This window comes from Physella acuta, unplaced genomic scaffold (assembly GCF_028476545.2).
Source record: "Physella acuta isolate Inbredline_101_S28 unplaced genomic scaffold, ASM2847654v3 ptg002086l, whole genome shotgun sequence".
Classification (NCBI taxonomy): Eukaryota; Metazoa; Mollusca; class Gastropoda; family Physidae; genus Physella; species Physella acuta.
The window spans coordinates 57,149-78,409 of NW_026733588.1; the positions used below are offsets into that span (position 1 = coordinate 57,149).

Here is a 21,261-nt window from a genome sequence, read left to right on the forward strand (position 1 = left end):
TTAATAATACAAATTAACAAAATTTGATTTAAAAACTGTATTAGTGATAACAATAATTTTTATGTTCTTTATTTAATGTTTGTCTACTTAACTATCAACCTGTGTTTTACTAGACTAGATAAATTGTTAAATGAATATCAATGAATGTATGATCTGGCATTTAGAATCTGTTTCTTTAAAATAGTTTTAAAAAAGTAATGCTGATATCATAACCTATGTTCACCATTTAAAAAAAAAAGCTAATGACCTTATGTTAAAAAAGAAAAAAATTAACAGCCCCAAATTGTGGTTTTGTTCTCCTGTAACTGCAGATATGCCAAGTAAATAAAGCATTTACTTAACCAAAAGGTCTTCCACTTTCTTTTATCAAAAAAGTTTTTTGTTTATTTTATTTTAGATTGTGCATGCATTTAAATAAATTAATATTAAATTACATCAAGTAGTAATTAGAGTAGTGTGTGCCTTCACAAACCGCTGCAGTGCTGGGTGTGGAGTCCGACCAGCTCTGATGGGTAGCTAACTCACGTTAGGGAAAGTAGAGGCAACTGGTCATTGAGACAAATGACTTGACATGATCGTAGTTTCATTTCATTCTTTATTGGACATGACATTGATAGACATAGACGATGACTTTTACAACGAATACTAAGACTTGACAACATTCACGACAACAGGACAAATACTTCCACACCCCCCAACAAGACTCAAACTGTCCTAAACTACTTCCCCCAGCAACAAGATCCTACTCTCAAACATCACACCCTTATGTACCTCATCACAAGGTCAAAATCTTTTATCACTACTCTCAAACATCACACCCTTATGTACCTCATCACAAGGTCAAAATCTTTTATCAATATAGATAATTCTACAACACACATACTCTCTTATCATTCATAACAAACAAGACTGACAGCTTAGAATTAAAAAATGTTATTAGTAATCAAGTATTTTACTCTGTGTCCAGTCATGGAATCTTCTTGTAGTCGTATTATTGAGGACCCAAGAGATAAAATGCTAAAATTAAAACGTTTCAGTCATTTGAATGGTTTCATTAAAATAGGTAAAAAAAATACCTTTTAAAAATCTAGCAATTTTACTTTATTTTATGCTGCTACTGTTTTGTAAACCTGTTTCTTTTTGTTTGCAAACTTTAATTAAACATCAATCCCTGCATCAACCAGTATCTAATATCCCATGCATGTCAATAATTTTAGGGCTGTATGGGTCCAGTCAGCTGTCTGTCTCATTGAGTGCACGTTTCTATATCCCTGATTTCTATGTTGAAACATGCAAAAAAGTAGACATGATGAAACATATGGAACATTTAAACATTTATGCAATATATGAAATCACAATTTTTTCTCCACTCCACCACGACTAAAACATTGATACTCAACTTGGTGGGTCAAACATAAAATTCAAGATAAATTTATAACTAATTCCTCACTAAGTTTGGGATAGCAAGGTCAAGTAGGTTGGAAGTATAAAATCTTTAGCTCAGCATTGAACAAATATCTAGTCATTAATTTCATAAGGATAACACACAACAAGAAGGTGCTATAGTATTTCAATTCTTTTTATACAAAACAGACACCATCATTTGAAGTTATTAATATTAGCGTGAAAAATATTTTTGGAACTTTTTTTGAAATTGTTTTTCTGTCAAATTCCAAAAGTCTGCATATTCTTCCAGCGCAACACCAGCTGATTGCATAATAGTCCATCGTTGTCGCAGTCTGGTTAAAGAAAATGAGAAGAAACGTTTGTTTTTAATCACATACTCTGGACCAACTTTCACCTCATTGAGAAAAAAATCCAAAACACTTTTGATTTTACAGTTACTGATATGTTTTGACAGTGGATAAGATGATAGCATACTGTCAGCTGTTTCTTTTGTACACTTCAGTCTGTGTTGAAGGTACTCACACTGACTGGCACAGCCTTCAAGTGCATCAAGCTCTGAGCATAAATTTCCAAAGTATAAATCAAAATTAGCATCATGACATACAAGATAATAAACAATGCCTTCTTGGTGCAATATTGGGTTTTCTGTCAAAAAAGATTTTTCTTTCAGCAACTGCAAGCGACGTTTGAGTTCTTCATTTGAAGTGTAGTATATTGGTTTTGGATTTTTTTTAATTAACGACATAGGAAAATTATAAGACAAAAGTAATTTAACCTTTAGTTCAATTAAATGTGTGGACATGTGAAGTATGAAAGGGTATTTTTTTATCATTGAATTTACATCATCAACACTACATTCCATTACATTAGCAATAGACTGGATATGCTTCTGTTGATCTTTTTTCACAGTTTTGATGTGTGGGTCAACTCCAGTAAGAAAAGTTGCACTACAATGCATATTTCTGCATGTCGAATTTGTAATTCTTGAAAATAGACATTCACGAAGTGGATTTGATAGGCTGCTACTGTTTAAGAAGGGTGTGAAATTTCTTAGTACATGTTGAAAGAGCTCAGCTGTTGATTTTAAGTTTAATGCAGTTATTGTTGTCAGCCCCATAGTTGTGATCAACACAGCTTTAACAGTTCAGTTTTTTTATTCAGCCACAAGAAAACCTTTACCTGTTAAGAAAATAAATATGGACAAATATTGAGTATAAACAATTCTAAAAAGTGCAATTTATTTTTTTATTAAGTAATTTTAATTACAAACAAAATTTACAAACAAAATCTTCTGAAACAGTCCTCAAACACACCTCGTGATACCATCTTTCACACATAGCACACCCAACCCAGTTCATTAGACTCCCATTTATACATTTTTCTTTTGCTACTTCTTCCAATCCACATTCACAACATTTCACATTCTCATCACAGTTGACCTCCTCGTTCATCCCACACACAACACTGGCTTCCATGTTCTCATCATCATCATCCGCACGCTCAACATCTGTTTTCCGTTTTTTATAATTTGTATTTTTTATCATTTCTGTAATTTTGGCAATGTCTTGCTCATTGTTGTCACCAGCAGTTGAGTTTTTTAAAAACATCGATATTTTCCCAAAATCTTGTCTAATTTCGGTCAAAATAGAGTATTTTAATCAATTCCTATTACAATGTATTAAAACAGTTTTCTAAAACGCGAAAAAACGTCTAAAATTCTTTTTCTAACATTGCTTTTTTATAGTGTGACTTCACATCTAACCCCCCCCCTCCTCCCCCTCATCACACATCGTCATAAAATTACAGACCCCCCCCCCCCACGAGTGTGACGTCATTTATGGAAGACCCCAAATAACACCACCACCAAAACCAAAAAATTCAGATAACTTCAGCTTGGTTTTAAAAATATTTGAAGTAGGCCCATAGCTTACGATATAACACGAGCAACTGATAATATCGATTTGGTTTAGCAAACTTTCTGAAAGATCTAGATTAGATCTGGTTATTTCCCTTGATTTTGTTTACTACTGCTGTTGCTTATGATCAGACATATCGCTGTGTACTAGATCTAGTGTGTACTGTAGTGTAGTAGTGTGTACTCATGTAACCTACAGCCTACAACAGGGTACATAGGCCTACTTTATAGGCTATCTATCTACCTAGTAATCTACTAATATTTAGAATAGGCCATGCCATCTAGATCTAGTTCTAGTAAAATCACGATATAGCGTCGGTTATTATTCCGGAACTGTACAGCAGTAAAAAACAGTAAAACCATGGCGTAGTCTGTCGAGCCGTTCCGGAAACCACCGGAAATACTGTAAACCATCATTTATTTGCCGCCATATTATTTTTTACACATAATGATAATGTTTAAAAATGTGCAAGGATTGATTTTAGTTGCATTTTAAATACTGTTTTGCTAATTATTTTGTATTTCTAATTATTTTAAGTGTATGTGCTAATTATTGCTGCTACTAAACATTATTCTAGTTATTCTTACTACTTTTAACTTTAGTAAATCTAATCGTCTTAGACAGTGGCGGAACTAGAAAAAAAGGGCTCCCCCGCAAAGAAAAAATTAGGGCCCCCTATATATATATTATATATATATATATATATATATATATATATATATATATATATATATATATAGGGCCTATAATATCTATATCCTAACTGACCTGAGTAGTTTAGTCTACTTCATTGCAATATAAAACCATTCTGGGAGAACAATCCAGACAAATTTGGTCCAAACTCATCTTAAGCTAGAAATTAATACAAACACTTCTAAACATGCTGGTCAAAAATATATAAAGACGTAAGCTTGATTCGTGAATGGTTTCTCGCGTTATGTTTATTCTTTTCATTTTTGGCTTTTATAATATCAATTTCGAAAACATTGATTTTTATGGCTATACCATTGTTTATTACGTCTTATTTAAATAATAATTCAGAGAATTTAATTGCTTTTTAATATACATAGCACAAAACTATTTAAATGAGCTTTGTGGGCATCCCTATTTTAAAGAAGGGCAGTAAGTCATGGAAGTAGTGTGAATGTTTGCCTACCTTTCAAACTATAGCTCTTGTAGATTATAAAATATTTTTCTACGCAACAATCTCTGCTATAGTAGACCTTTTTTTTTTTTTTTACAAAACCACTTTTAAGATGCATGAAAAACATAATTTTTGAAAAACAAATTCATTGTTTTTTGGTCGGAACTGGGCCCCTAAACGTCCTGGGCCCCCCCCCCCCGCATTGCGGGGTCTGGCGGTATGGTAGTTCCGCCCCTGGTCTTAGATCTAGATTCTAGATCTAGATTCTAGATCTAAAAATACTAACAGAACTAGAGCCAGTAGTAGAGCTGGTTGTCGCAAATCTTCTGCAGGTTTTTTCTGTTTCTTAAAAAAACATTAATTACTACACTCAACTTTATTACTTATTATTTAGATTTACTAATTGTTGCTAATTTTTTGTCAGTTAAACATTAAATTAAGTTAAAACATTAATTTAATGCAGTTGACTTTATTTTTTTTTCAACTGTCAAATAAACTATGGTTTACAGTAACGAATGTTACCGAAACTCAACGAACATTACCCAATAATTTCCGACGCTATATCGTGATTTTACCCTAGTTCTATTTTCAAGTAGGCCTAGGCCCTATTTATTTTCATTTTGTCTAGGCCTAAATAGTAAATACTAAATAAATAGTAAATAAATTTATGAGGTGTATGAAGTACTATACTATGAACTTAGTTAGGACTTAGTCTTAGTTAACTTTAAACTTAGTATTAGATTAGTAACTTTTACGGTAATCTATCGTAAAATCGCCCGCGATTTGTAATGTGAAAAACAGGTGACTCCTTAAATTTTAATAATTATTTCACATTTTGAGGAGAATTTATGTTTTAAAAAATTCGAAAATGTTTCCTTGATTCATTTATGTACCTGTTTTTAAACAATTGAATTAAAACTTTTCCGTAATAAATGAAGACTAGCGATGTTTCCAAGAGATGCAACCATGCTCATTTACTGCAGCCATCTTGTTAAAGTTTTATTTTTATAAGCTTTTAGCGCCAGATTCAGGGGGAAGCCACTCTATTTTACAAATGGCTGCTGTTTATATAGCAAATCTTGCTCTCAGACACTGCTGTTTAAAGATAATTTCTGGCCTATATCGATATATTTAGCAATTGATTTAGGTTTATTATTCATTTATCTATAGTATTTGACACAAAAGAATGACAATATACTTCTATTAAAGCCTTGACATTGAGGTAACGTTTTCGTACATAAATAGCCGCGGGCGATTTTACGTACCCAAAACGATAGATTACCACTTTTACTTACTTAGAATCTAGATCTAGTAGTCTAGATCTTGTAATTGTAGTAGTTATTAATTAGCCTATTATAATAGTATAGGCCTAATAATAGTAAGGGCTAATAATAGGCCTATATTATTATATTAATATTATATTATTAAATATTACATACGAGATCGCCCGTTGAGGGAGAATACTATTCACTATGTCAACATGATGTCTATTCAGAATACAATGGGCGCTAGTTTGATAACGACAGTGTTCTCTAAATCGAAACCAAAATCATCACCTCAACGTCAAATTTAACCGGAAACGAAATATGTAATTAAAAACGGATTTTTATCTAGAATCGGCATTTAAATCTAATTTAAGCTTGATCTACACCTTTTTTCTACACGTTGTTACTGCACATTTATACTAAATATACTAAATATAGTCGTTGCCATACCCCTAAACCTTGCACCTAAACTCAAACATGACAAAAGTCGCATTTAGAGTTTCTTTCAGGCAACTCTATAGGTGGGGGGGGGGGAGGGTACGCGGGGACGGCTCCGCTGTCACCCCTGTCTGATTCTGAAAGAATGAAAGAAACACTGGTCGAATTTGTATATGATACAGATTAAAGGTAGACCATACTTCTATAATATTGACCCGTTTCCTACTTTTGGCCGCTAAACCTCAATCATGGAGATAGTATTTCTTTCAGACTTTTTTATCTCTGGGGCCCTAAATATTTTAAGCGGGGCGTGCACATTAATATCTTGGGGGGGGGGGGGGGGGCTGACACAGGTAAAAGTATATATTATGTATATAAATTCTTTTTTTATCTTCGGGGTGGGGGGGGGGGTGGTAGATGTTCTTAGGAGATGCACAAAAGAAACTTTTTAAGATTAGACAAACAAATTAGGCGGTAATGCCAGTGCTTTTATTATAGAGTAACGATGACGTCATACTATTTATTTTTTCAGCATTGGCTTTTTAATTCATTGTTTACTCGAGAATCAATATTAAGTATTGATAATATTAGATAGTAGTCTCCTATATATATATATATACATCATATAGCTAATATTTTAGTTATAGGCTTACTACTACTACTACTACTAATTTAGGCCTAGGCCCTAATACTTTATATAGTATATAGTATAGGCCTGGTCTATAGTATACTATATGACACTATAGCCTATATTATATAATAATAATATATATAGGCCCTACCTACTTATTTTATAGGCTTAGAGATACAAGATAGATTAGATCTAGTAGTAGTAGTCTAGTATTCATGTTTCTTAGTATTCTAGTACTAGAGTAGTAGGCCTATAATTAATATTTAAGTATATTTATAATTTATAGGGGCCTATAATTTTATAGGTCTGATACTAATTAATAATTCAGGCAAGTGTCCATTATGGAAAATGGCCTTTGGGCAAACGGCATTCGGGCATGTGTCTTTCAGGAAAATGTCTGTCTACCATAGAGCACACAACTGCCAACCCGAAAGTCTCAAGATCAAAACCCAGTTTGAGTCCATAGAACATCCCTGAGTCCACCCAGCTCTTACGGGTACTTGAATTTTGTTAGGGAAAGTAAATCCAGCTGTGCCAGGTGCTGACCACACTATCCCTTCATATACTGAGGTTACTGAGGACCATCAGGTTCAAAAGGGAACTTTACTTCTACTAAGTTACTGTTAAAGTTGATTATACTTGAAGAATTTTGTAAAATTTGTTATAAAAAAAAGTCGCGTTCCCTTTCTGTGACCTCGGCATACTAAGAGATAGTGTGGTCAGCACTATGCTCAGCCGCCTTTACTTTCCCTAACAAGAGTTAGGTACCCATCAGAGTTGGGTGGACTCAGGACGGTCTACTGACTAGAACCTGGATTCGAACTCAAGACTGGCGGGTTAGGGGTCCAGCTCTCTACCGCTAGACCACTCCGTTCCCCAAATTTGTTATAATATAAGCTTAATTTCTATATTTTTCAAAATCTCCAGACTATCTATATATATAATTAGAAATAGCGGCGTATGACATGCCGCTGGTCGGCTCGTTATTATTAACAGTGACCAGCATGACCTTCACAATGATGTTTCATCTTTATTTTTTTAATCTAATGGTAATCTATTTTTATTTTTACTTGACAGTGGATGCTGTGTAAAACTAAGCAAGAAAAAGTATGGTTGTTGGAACAGTAACAGTATTGAATTCAGCTCGTGGATTGCTTCAGCATGCTTTCAGACATTTTACGCCATATTTGAATAGGTTACCTGTATCAACTAATAGAAGAGTGCATTTGCTTCCAATTTATTTTTTTAGATCTATTTCAACACCTTATAATAGTATAAAAGATGAACATTTTCGCAATCAGTCTATTGCGAATATTCTAGACTGTGACTTAGTTGATGTAGAATCTTTTTTAGAAAAATATCCATTCTTACGTCGCATGTCTACTCACCTAATCCAACTAAAAGTGAACTTGTTTTTGTCTTACAATTTTTCCATATCTGCATTAAAAACAAACCTGAGACCAATTAGCTGCCATTCATACGAAGAACTTAATCGGCGCTTACAGTTACTAAAAGAAAAATCATTTTTAAATGACAGTTCGTTTGTAAAGCAAGAAAACCTAGTTTATTTCCTGGAATGTGACTGCCACAATTTTGATGCAGCTTTTAAAAATTTATGCTCAGAGCTTGATGCACTTGAAGGCTGTGCCAGTCAGTGTGAGTACCTTCAACACAGACTGAAGTGTACAAAAGAAAAAGCTGACAGTATGCTTTCATCTTATCCGCTGTCAAAACATATCAGTAACTGTAAAATGAAAAGTGTTTTGGATTTTTTTCTCAATGAGGTGAAAGTTGATCCAGAATATGTGATTAAAAACAAGCGTTTCTTCTCATTTTCTTTAACCAGACTGCAACAACGATGGATAATTATGCAGTCGGGTGGTGTTGCGCTGGAAAAATATGCAGACTTTTGGAATTTAACAGAAAAACAATTTCAAAAAAAATTCCAAGAATATTTTCCACAAAAATAAGATTTAAGTGCTGTTGTCAAAAGTGAAATGTGCCTTAACACTATTTTGTTAAAGCAATACAATAACATAGCCATAATTATCTGGGTTTTTGTTGATTTATTTTCACATTTTCAGTTAGCATTTTTGTGCTTGACCACACCATCCTGTTAAAGTTGCTCTACTACATGACCACACCATCCTGTTAAAGTTGCTCTACCCCTTGACCTGTGTCCTTTTCATATTGCACCACTGCTTCACCACACTGTTTTGTGAAAATCTCCTACCTAACCAGACTGTTTAGCACTGTTTGTTATACCAGCATGAATGAAGCTTACATTAACACAGCCCGTAAACAATCTTATACAATAGGATCCTTCAGAGGTCCTGCTGCTATTTTTTAAATGTAGAAATAAAATTGCATTCTAAAGAATTTAGCACTAGCTTTGTTTAAACATGAGTTGGGTACCCATCAGCTGGGTTGCCTCAAGGACATCCTACAGTATTGAGCACAGGCCTGAAATGAAGACTTAGAGTTAGCAGTCATACAAACAGACCTTTCTGTCTCATTACATAAGCACTGACTTAGGCATGAAAGCAATAACTGCAGTGATACAGAGATACCACACCAATCAATGAAATAGTCTAAAGATTGTGGGGGTTGGACAGGTTATTTTAGGATTATAAGAGCCTTCAATAAATTTGGATGTAAGCTTATAATAATGGCTTATATGTATACTATAAGTAAAAACCTGATACCACCAGTTACAACAAGCCAGAGTAAAAACCTTACATGTATAATATTAATAAGTAAAATTTTTTATTTACATAGACATGAGGCCAGTGGTTTCCAAACTTATCATCCAATAACTCCCTGTATAAATAATTAAATATATTTATATACATACATGTGTGTATATATACACAATATCATGCAGCATACTGAGCTTTGTAAAATTGGTATATTTGTATTCATTTTCATCTCTAAATTGCATCACCAAAAGATGTGAATTCTGAATAGTTTGGTAGTAGCTAAGAAAAGCATTGTTTCTTTCATGAACCCTGGGTTCAAGATAATTAAAATTAAAACATCTGTCTAATGATTTCTGTACTGTAATAGAAAATGTCCATTTCCAAAAAATTGTAATTATCTTTCCAACAAATGACAAATATTAAATAAATTCTAACTGTATTGATCATTGATGTGAGCTATTATTATTACTTTCTAATATAGGTGAAAATAGCGGTTTCTATTCCTATGTACTGAAGAATTTTTGTGTAACACTCAGTAACAGTTACAATATTTTTCTATTTCAATATCACCTTTAAATAATAAGCTGCTTTGTGAACATGCTGCAAGATCACATCAGACACTTGTTTTTTTTTTTTAGGAAAGTTTGAAGACCCCCCCCCCCCCCCCACCCCCTGCTTCAGCTTGACACATAAGCTACTGCTCAGTCTCCAGAAGTCCAATGTAGTGTATGGAATTTACACTTTTCCAATCTTTGTTAATGCATTTACATTTTACTGAAACAAACCTCTTTTAAAGCTTCTGTTTTGGTTTGTTATATTCCAATTTCAATGGCAAAATGTATGATCTTTATTCTGTTGCATTATTTAGTTTATGTATACAGATAGGCCTACCTACTTACAAGTAGGCTACTAATAAGTACTACTAATAAAAATGACAATGCTGTTGTGTAGCTAGTATTGCTACCTCATGTCATCAGGGCCCTAGTATTGTTACATTAACAAAAGTTAGGAGCTGTGTTTTACGTACATAATTACCATGTGAATCATTTTAATGATGTATTTTGGGATTATGATCATAAATATTAGGTCCAGACCTTTTTAACTTGTGCTTGTTAGCCCACTGAGTCAGTTGGGCATATATATTTATAAGAATAATTGTTATCTGACTCACAGATAAAAAAATCAACCTAGAATGAGGTTGTAGTAGATACTTAGTATTTAAAAAAAAAAACATTCTGAAGCAAGCATTATACAATACTAGAATTATAATTATGTTCAAAATTAAAATTATTGAATTATTGTATGTTTCCTAAAATCACCATAATTTTTGCCAACATTTATGCACCTCTCTTACTTACTATTAGTATTTGCTCACACTTGGAAATTACTGCAGTAGTCAATGAAAATACATGAAATGTTTTGTAACGCATATGGTTACCAGCCAAGGGGAGATAAGAATAAAGTTGTAATTCATTGGGTTGCGGCACCTGTGGGACTGCAGTTGTTAATGTATAGTTTTTTGCATTCTCTTCGGTGAGCGATTTTTACCTGTGTCCCATGTCATGTGACATGGGATTTTGGGTAGTTCGTGCCTAGCCGTGCCAGTCAGACCCAAGGCTGCTGTCTGTGGACACAGAGGGTGACAGTACCTAGAGGTAGATCAATGACAATGTAGACCTAATGAAGGACTACAATTTACAATTCATTATTTATCTATAAGTCGTCTACTGTTTTCTACACTGTTTACTACGGTTGTTCTGCATCGCCGTTTATGGCTTGATGTAATGCCAATAAAGCCAATAGTTGACAACAACGTCGTTTTAGTGTCCTAAATCTCAGGGTCAGCCCTTTTAAACACAACACCCCCACTGAGTGAGTGTTAAAGTTTCAAACAGGAAATCACCTAAATCAGTTAATGTAACATCTCTACAATGTGCAGATATTGGGAATTGTGTTGTAAGATATACTGTAATCCTATTGTTTAACAGATAGAACTATTTAATTTTATGTAGAAAGAGTTACAGTAGTGTTTGCAGTGTATAATAACCAGAAAACAACACTTTTATTATATTTTGTTTAAGGAACAAACCCAAAATGAACTTAAAATTTCATCAGAAAAGCATTTTTGACAAGAACAGATTAACACATGTACACAAACATAATGCTAAAGTAAAAAAAATTATTTTGGTTGTAAGAATTTTTCAAATTCATGTTTAAATTTCTTTTCAGTTAATAGCCAAATGTATGGATAATCCTCCACTGGAACTTCAGCTTCTTTCATTACTTGTAATCGTTGCTTCAATCTCTTAAGTGAAAATGCAAAGAGCCACCTATTTTTAATAACAAAGTCTGATCCAAGTTTAACCTCGTCAAGCGCAAAGTCTAAAACCTTTTTTATTTTCTTGTTACTGACATGACGATCCAAGGGATAGCTTGAAAGCATCATGGCAGCTGTTTCTTTAGAACATTTCAGCCTCATCTGCAAATAGTCCAACTGATTACTACAACCTTCAAGTGAATCCAGTTGGGTGCATATGTTCTTGTATCCTGATTCAAATTTTTCATTTTCACACTCCAGGTAATGAACAAGATTTTCTTGCTGTATGACTGGATTTTCTGTCAAAAATGATCTGGCTTTCAACAACCGCAGGCGTTTGTCGAGCTCATGATATGAAGTGTGGTAAACAGGACGTGGGTTGTTTCTAATAAAAGATAAAGGCAGGTTGTAGGAGGTCAGCAACTTAACTTTCTGCTGAAGCAGGTGCGTTGACAGGTGTGCTAAGAATGGGAACTGTTTAATAATTGATTCTGCCTCAGCAATATTGCACTCCAATATCCTGGCCACGGCATTCAGTCTATAAGTTGGAATCTTAACCTGATCTACCGTCGCAAAGTTGACGTCTGTTGTGGGTGAGGAAAGAAGTCTCTTTTTAAAATAAATGTTGCTGTTCTCTCTTGCTGGGCTGAACTGGTCAGAAAATATAAAGGTCTTGCTTGATGTTGAGAAACACTGAAGTTTGCGACAAAGACCAAATATTTGCAGTAATACAGCAGAGTTGACTGAATACTTTACAGGAGAAATCAATTTCTTAATTAAAACAAAACCCGTCTTGGTAGTATTGTATTCCATTCCACATATCAAGTTGTCTCTTCATCTGCTGATAAAAACATAACATAAATGGTTCATTAACATAAAATAATTATTAATAAATTTTATGTATGGTGGTAAGAGATGGCATGCACTCCACAAATCTTAAAAAAACAATTAAATTTACATTACATATTTGAAATAAAAACAAAGTAACTTTACATCATTGCAAATAAAATAAACACAGTACTTACAGTTTAAAAGCATGATTTCACTTTTTCATCTGTGGATATTAAAATGTAAATGTAGGGATCGTCCAATCAATTTAAAATCTAGAAATAATATGTAAATATTTAATTTTAAGTAGTTGTTACCCAAAACTGTACAGGTCGGTCTTTAAATGTCTGACTATAGTGATACTGCTTAAATAGATATAATATACATTTCCTTGTCAACAATTCACAGATGTAATAGTGCCTTTTCATAAAACTAACCACCACAAAAAGTAAAAATTTTAAAAAGTAATTTAATTTTAATTCTGTTACTATGATAAAAAAAATAGCTCCGGTTATAAACGAAAAACTAGCTCATTGGGACATGAATTTTAATCAAAATAATCTTTTTAAGAATAATTAATAGTTGAGTAAATTTTTTAAAAATTAGTAGGCCCCTAACTGTCAATATTTTAATTTTAACAAAAAAATACTTTAAGTAGGAGCAATTAAAAGAATGAAATAAAATGCTCACGGATTTTTTAATGCATTCCTTTAATGCATCAAATTCTTTCTGGCACGCAGATTTTGTGACATTATCCTTTGCAGTGATGCATTTACCATATGCTGTGGCCTAAATAAAGGAAAAGTAGTTAATGCATATACTAAATGTGCCTGGTTGGTTATAGATAGATCTAGAATAAATTCAAGATTTGTTATATTAACAGCAGCCATTTGTAAAATAGAGTGGCTTCCCCTGAATCTTGCGCTATAAGTTTATAAAAAAAAAACTTAAACAAATAGTTAACCTAATTATAAACAGCTTTGATTGGTTGGTTTTATTCATCTCATCCCGGACCTAGTGTTTTCATCCAGGGGAGGGGGGGACTGGGATCACAGGCTGACGTCATACCTGAACTTAAAAATTTAAAAACTTGTCTTCCAGAAGGAGAAAACAAAAGAACTTGATCTGGATATATTTAGAAATGGACATGCGTACAGCAGATACCGAAAGTTTCATATAAAACATCCAAATAATTATTATACGAAGCAATAAACAGACGATGACCATTACGAGGGTTGACCATTCAGAGGAAATCTACTCTAGATCTAGAGCACCTTACGGTCCCCAAACACTATGTAGGAGCGAACACTTCATCGGTTTTTGGCTCATAGAAACTTTAATTAGCATGTCTCATGCGAAACCACAGAGCCTGCACGTAAACTGTTCATTTATGAACACTTCCGTGTCAAGTACTTCCGTTTCCTCTCTCAAGAATTATTTTTAGAAATTTTTTAACGTTGCATGGTACGCACATTTCTATTTTTACACCAGCCGGATGAAGTGACCTAGGGTTGGACTTAGGGGCAAAACTTGAACCAATCAACGCTTAGTTAAAAGGTTACACTATAAATAGCATCTATGGAACATCGTAAATGTCAAGGTTAATGGGTTTTTTTTGTGCTTGAACAATAAAAAAGGGGTGTTTGTTAACTTTTTTGGCCTTACATGGGAGCGGACAGCAACACAAAAATATTATTAAATAAGAATTTACAGCGTAAAAGGGGCTGGTTATTGAAGGGAAAGGGTCAAAATAAGGTCAAGAAGGCAGTGGAAGGCGAAAGAGGAGGGGAAATCATGTGACCTGGCTGGCTTAGCAGCGAACTGCGCGAGCCGCAATGGCTGAATGGGATGAACTTTGGGAGTGTGGGGGAAAAAGGTTTTATACTATTAAAATTACCTCACAAACAATCAATAACACAATATAAATGCATATAATGCTTTTATTCATTAAATTGACTTTAAATTATTCTAAATGAACAAAATGTGCTTTGTTCGATGACGGGTAAAGGTGTCCGAACACATGTAAAATTTTATTACCTGTTGGGACACATGTTAAGACCCCCCCCCCCGTCACTATAACAAGAATAGCTAAAGTTCTATGAGTATTGAGTATGAATACAAAATGAGGTAATCTATCGTTTTGGGTACGTAAAATCGCCCGCGGCTATTAATGTACGAAAACGTTACCTCGTTGTCAAGGCTGTAATAGAAGTATATTGTGATATGTTTGTGTCAAATATTATAGATAAATGGATAATAAACCTAAAACAATGGCTAAATATATCAATATAGGCCAGAAATTAACTTTAAACAGCAGTGTCTGCAAGTAAGATTTCCTATATAAACAGCAGCCATTTGTAAAATAGAGTGACTTCCCCCTGAATCTCCCGCTATGTCTATAAAAATAAAACTTTAACAAGATGGCTGCTATAGTAAATGAGCATGGTTGCATCTATTGGAAACATCGCTAGTGTTCATTTATTACTGAAAAGTTTTAATTCAATTGTTTAAAAACAGGTACATAAATGAAACATGGAAACATTTTTGTATTTTTCAAAACATAAATCCTCCTCAAAATGTGAAATAATTATTAAAATGTAAGGAGTCACCTGTTTTTCACATTACTAGTCTCGGGCGATTTTACGTACCTAAAACGATAGATTACCCAAAATGATACACATTATTTACGTAGAATGGTTGCGGATAGATCTAGAGCTAGATACGATATTTTCTTTTTTGTTTTCTATGTTAAGCGGTTACTGAATGAGACCGCATGGAAGTTGTAGTAAATGTGAAGTCCGTTTTTTTCGCGGTGTGTGTCCGCAAACTGTAATGCAAGGTACTCTAGGCCTAATTACTAGTCTGGCGCATTGCTTAGATGGCAGGATTGACCTCTGACCCTGAAACGTCACGCATCGTTTTCTGACGGTTTTTCCGTTTATTTTAGGGGTCCCATCCACGACAAATGAAAAAACTGTTTATATCGCAAATTCTCATCATTATTTTAATGCAAATTGCTAATAAAATGGATAATATGCCTTAGAATGCCAGAAAAAATCGCAAGATTCGTGGTTGTAAATAATGAGAGGATTTCTAGTGGAGCACTCTCCTTAAAAACTGAACCGCCGCCAAAAACGACCGACTAACGGGGAAAACGGCTCGACTAACTGTACATTAATATATAATTGATATATTTATCATGTATATTTACAGTATTTTTGATTACTTTTTCTAAAATCTTCCTCGAGGATGAGGTACCCACGCTGACATTTCTATCCGCTATTTTAAGTATCATGACGTCATTGTTACGCTAGTTGCCAGACTGAAACAACTAGTTTTTGTTTTTTACGGAATGAACTGTTAAGTCTAGTATTTTAATTATAAATCAATTGTAGCATGTGTGGAAAAAGTAAAATTATAGACATTATTATTGTATTAGTAATTTTATTAATATATTGATTTTTTCTTCACTGTGGGCCGACCGTTGCTGCATTCGTGACCGGTGGTTGACCTCGTCAACGCCGCGTGGCCTATTCGTTTATATAATCAGTGTTGCTCGTTCAGTGGCCTTTTTCAGAGCTAGGCCTAATTACGGGCGATTTTTAGACTTAATTGATTGGCCGTTAGCCTTTTTCATTGCTGCGTATTGTAAAAAATGCTCGTTCAGCGGCCTTTTTTTTGGCGCTAAATAATCTGTTTACGGGCATTTTAAGCGTTTATTTATTTATTTTTTAAGCTAGACGTAGATCTAGTTTAAAAAATATTTTTTTTATACAGCTGGCTGTCTAGAATGCCTGATATCCGAACTTAAAAAAAAAATGACCGAACTAAAAAAAATGACCAGAAGTAGGGAAGTAGGTCTCTTTTTCAATTTGCTTGAAGAAGAGGGGGGGGGGGGGGAGAGAGAGAGAAGTGAAGACACCGACCATCTCGTGTACGCGTGTTCATTCTATGACGTGTACTGTAGGCCTGCTGAAGTCACGGTGACCCCGCGACCGTGGTGGGATTTTTCATCCACAGGATAGTAAACATAAGCAAGCAATCACGCGAGTGACGATGTTTGGAGATTTTATTTAAAAAAAAAATCACATACGTCATGTTTTCAAGATGAAAAAAAATGTAATGTAAAAAAAAAAAAGACACTAATACCATGTATGAACCTCAGCTGCCACACTGTTGACTCAATATAATGTGATTGAGTGTAAAATGTATTTGCATTTATAAACTATCTTAACTATTACTATCATATTATTTTATGCATATTTATTATTTAAAATTAGAATTTGAAATAAAAATATTTATTATGGTCGTTTGATTTATGTAGGTGTTCATTATTTCTTAAAATGGTATGAATAAAATGTAGAGTAGAATTTAATAAATAATAAAATAACTAGATCTAAGTTTTATTATCAACCAGTTGCTTTTTGTTATTTTCCGGTGAGTAAATGACCTAAGCTGACGCAATTACCATGGCGGGAATTAAAAGCTCGTGCACACAAGTTCACGGCGTCATGTTATGCCGGTCCAGGAGCAAGATTCTTGTTTTGTCATTCATTTTCCATTCTAGCTAAATTTTCAAATTCTCTTTTTTCTCGTCAACCGAATAAGCTAGATATTTAAATGTGGTGTCAAATGTTCTCTTGTCTTAAGGGGTAAGGAACTTAATGGTGTATTTGAAATAACAGAATATTTTATTTTAAAAAATCCATAATTCAACCTACTAATTACTAATTAAAATTGTTTATAATATTATTACAATATTAATAATTATACTTTTAAACTTAGATCTACCTGAACTGCGCATTGTGACAAAGCTTCTGGGTACTGTAATATTTTTTTACGGGCACTTTGAACAGACTTCATATTTTAAGCTAAGGTCCACTGTCATTTGTTTGAACAGGTATGACTTTGACCTTATTACCGGAGTTCTTTTGCGTGTAAAAAATGCAAATAGTAGGCTTTCATATCTACAAAACCTGGATTAGGACTGATTTTCGATTATTATTATTATTATTATTATTAGAACTAGATCTAGAACTAGATTAGGTTGATTAGATCTAGACCTACATTTTATTTTATAAACTGATTAAATTTAGCTCGTGTTTCTAAAGTTTTAAATTTAAAGAAATGATTTCAAGAGGAATAAAAGATATAGACTAGGTCTAGAATTCAGATCTGATTAGATTCTATAACTATAACTGATGCTATTATTTAGCTTTAAAAAAGACTTTACTCATTACTAAAGTTTATCTTAACAATCAAATATTAAAGATTTGTGAATTTTTTTTATTTAAAATTAGCTTATGTTGTTGTTTAATTAATTTAATCTTATCGGATAATTATAATGAAATAATCTTGAATCCTACATGATCCCCTTTTAAGCTGACTATAAATATAAAAATTAGTTTATTACAAGCATAGAGACGTAGCAACACATTTCGGAACAACACATTTCGGGGCAATGGATTTTGCGCCCCCATATATATATATATATATATATATATATATATATATATATATATATATATATATATATAGCCATTTATTAATTATATATAATTATTCAAGTGGTCGAAGAAGCATCCCTCCTCCACCAGTTTTCTATTAGAACCTCAAACTGGTTTCAAATTATTAATTTTTTTAAATTGTTGTAGGCCTACATTTCAAAACCAGAAAACGATGGGTGTGCAGGTGGGGGGGGGGGGGTCTAATATAGGCTAAGTCCAAGTTTAAATTTACCTAACCATACTATTAATGTGAAAGATAAAATATTGTACAGTTATCAGTTTTAATTTGTAGAAGTTAAAATTGCCCTTTTAAAAAAAAAACGATGTCGTCCTTTAGCCGGTCTGATTACCAACTTCACGAGCGATCTTAGTTTTATCAGCTGAAGCTACTCTTAAGAAAGTGACAATCGTAAATAAAATACGCAGTTATTTCTCTTAGCTTGAATATCAATTTATCAACATGTTCAAAATTACTTGGGTTTTGTTTTGTTTAGGTTTTCTTTCTTAATGTGCAAATTATGATATCATAATGTCAAAATATATATTTAAATAAAGGTTATTGAAAAATCTTACAACTAGGGCTACACACCAAAGTGAGTCGTATTTTTATGATATAAATATACTTTAGTTGCCTATGTTATATTTTAAACTTTATTATCTTCAATAATCAAATAATCTTAAGTTATCAACAATTAGTAGCCTACAGTAAAGATTAATATTGGAAAAAACTAATAAACGTTGTTGTTCAGCTTGTATGCATGCACCGTTTCAAAACAAGTAGAGAGTCTGCTCCAGAGTTTCTTCAGGCATCTCTTCGGGGGGGGGGGGCTTCGTCCCCCCCCCCCCCCCGAAAATTTTTTACCCCCCTACCCCCCCCCCCCCCCGAACGAAATGAAATTTATATAGAAAATATATACTTTTTAACAGTGTCCGCCCCCCCCCCCCCGCAAGAAAGTTTACCGCCCCCCCCCCCCCCCGAAGATTTCAAGTGCCCCCCCCCGGAGAAAAAAGTCTGGAAGAAACACTGGTCTGCTCAGCTATATGAATACCCGAAATGAATCGGGAAAAGACAAGATGAAGTCAATGATATAATTCGGCTTTGAAATGTACTTAGTCATTATTTATATATCAGTGCAACAAATAATCAACGAAAACGTACGCAGCGAGATAATTCAAAACACACCAATCGATAAAGACATAAAATAAACTGCTTTGTTGACCTCGGTTATAAAAAAAAAACCTCTATATTTGTAACGTAGTTGTTGTAGATCTAGTGAATTTTTTTTTTTCCCCTTTTGTTTTAAAACAATTTTAAGTTCTACTACCAGAGCAAGCACAACAATTAGAAACAAAAACGCGAAATAAATCACGTCAAAGTAGGGCTACTTTTTGTGTGCTCTAGTTACGGTTTAGATTTTGGCTTTGGTTTGGCATTTTGCCACACATTACCTGGCGCTTTAGTGTCTAGCTATTTTCAGTGCGCAACTTTGCGGTGTGCAGCTGTACAGAAACGGCAAAGCTTCTATTTTTCTCCTCAAGAATCCAGCGAATTGGCTAAGTTCCCTTTCTTATTTTAAACACGGTGAATTGGGTCGTACTGTACGGTCAAACAAAGTATACGAGTGCTGGATGGGGAAATAACTCACAAATACAAAAAAAATCTGCATGGGTTCTCTCTAGTGACCTACTAACACACTAAAATTATTTTATATAGAACAGAGCAATCGGTGTATTGATTGTGAGATATAATTTTGTAAAGGAAAAAAAAAGGTCTCTCTGTTGGAACCGGATTAGTCCAATCCGTAAAGACGTTGTAAACAAATCTGAAACAATCTCGAACGTAGTTCAATTGTAGATCGTGTTGAATACAAACAAATCCATCTCAAATATTTCACATCTGAAGAAAGACCGTTTAGTTCTCTGGGCTGAAGAATGGATGAAGGGGCGGGGAGAATGAAGGGGTGAGGTTTGTACCTTTATACTAGAGAACAGAAATGAATATAAATGAGGACGCATCCTTGAGTATGGTGTGCACCGCCTAGCATCAACCAGACTCCGCAGCTGCAGATGTGGTCACATGACCCGATTCTTTAGAAATATTGTCCTCCTCATATTCAAAGGTCCCCGTGGGGAAAATTCAACCCCTGGCGTAACGGCTCTCATTTGAGCAGCGTTTTGTTTTTCAAATTTCGGATCTATTGTGGAGGCGACGAAACAAAATTAACTCAGAGTAAATACTACCTTATGCAAACTTAACCAACCGCGGAGAAATACCACGCTAAAGAGAGAAGGGTGTTCTTCTTTAGAGGCTTCCCTTACACCATAAAACAGCGATATAGAGCTAGGTTTACGCTCTTTCGGAAATATAAAATAGCCGGATAAAGATAAAAGAATTGTTTGGTAATTTCGGAATAAGGGAGGGGGGGGGGGGGGGGGGGGGGGGTCCATACTATTTTGTAAGTTTCCTGATGTTGTTATTATTTATTGTTATTCCCAAAGCTGTTTTGTTTTTATAGAATTTTAGAATTGAGCAACAAATGCTTTGCTAATGAAATTTTAAAAAAAACGTGACTACACTAATATTCTATTAACCTTGGGAGCCAGAACAATAATGTCACACTTACAGCCAGCTCTCTTCCAGACTTTTTTCTCCGGAGGGGGGGGGGGGCACTTGAAATTTTCAGGGTGAGGGGACTAAACTTTCCGGGGGGGGGGAACACTGTTAAAAGTATATATTTTCTATATAAATTCCATTTAGGTCGGGGGGGGGGGTAGACTTTCTCCTATTCACACCCCCCCCCCCACCCCTCCCGAAGAGAAGCATGGACGAAACTCTGCTTACATCTCACTAGATAATCCCCGATATGCTCATTCATAAAGCTGGATATACCTAAAGGCGCCAACAATCAAAGTGCGACCACAATCTGTGTTAGGACAGTGAAATCGTGGTATAATATGCGGGGAAAAAAACCCAGCTGAATGGGTCGTTTACAAAATGGACCTAAAAACCACCCTAAAATAGGAAATGATAACGATGCAAATGCAAAAAGAAGAGCAGGCTGAAATCGGAGTCTCTTCTCTTAATTCTCGTCACCCCCTGTGGAACATA

General features: G+C 34.2%; 1 protein-coding gene and 1 long non-coding RNA gene across 3 annotated transcripts; one reads left to right on the forward strand and one right to left on the reverse strand.

The window, feature by feature from the left end:
• The first annotated feature begins 3,464 nt into the window (after positions 1 to 3,464).
• LOC131932090 (uncharacterized) lies at positions 3,465 to 8,847 on the forward strand. The gene is made up of 2 exons (XR_009384460.1): positions 3,465 to 3,532; positions 7,879 to 8,847. It is a non-coding gene; the product is annotated as an uncharacterized LOC131932090 (long non-coding RNA).
• A 2,693-nt stretch (positions 8,848 to 11,540) lies between these two features.
• Positions 11,541 to 17,572, reverse strand: LOC131932091 (uncharacterized). 2 transcript variants are annotated; one of them, XM_059288973.1, is made up of 4 exons: positions 17,437 to 17,572; positions 13,336 to 13,434; positions 12,843 to 12,871; positions 11,541 to 12,655 (listed from the first exon to the last, which is right to left on the reverse strand). In XM_059288973.1, the coding sequence occupies exon 4, from the start codon at positions 12,628 to 12,630 to the stop codon at positions 11,680 to 11,682; it is 951 nt and encodes a 316-aa protein (XP_059144956.1). In that variant the 5' UTR covers positions 12,631 to 12,655; positions 12,843 to 12,871; positions 13,336 to 13,434; positions 17,437 to 17,572; the 3' UTR covers positions 11,541 to 11,679. The 2 variants fall into 2 exon arrangements, with proteins under 2 accessions (XP_059144956.1, XP_059144955.1); XM_059288972.1 differs by having other exon boundaries at positions 11,541 to 12,658.
• Positions 17,573 to 21,261: the final 3,689 nt, after the last annotated feature.

Excerpts from the sequence above, each read along its gene's own strand:
- LOC131932091 (XM_059288973.1), bottom strand. The coding sequence starts at position 12,630 with ATGGAATACAATACTACCAAGACGGGTTTTGTTTTAATTAAGAAATTG.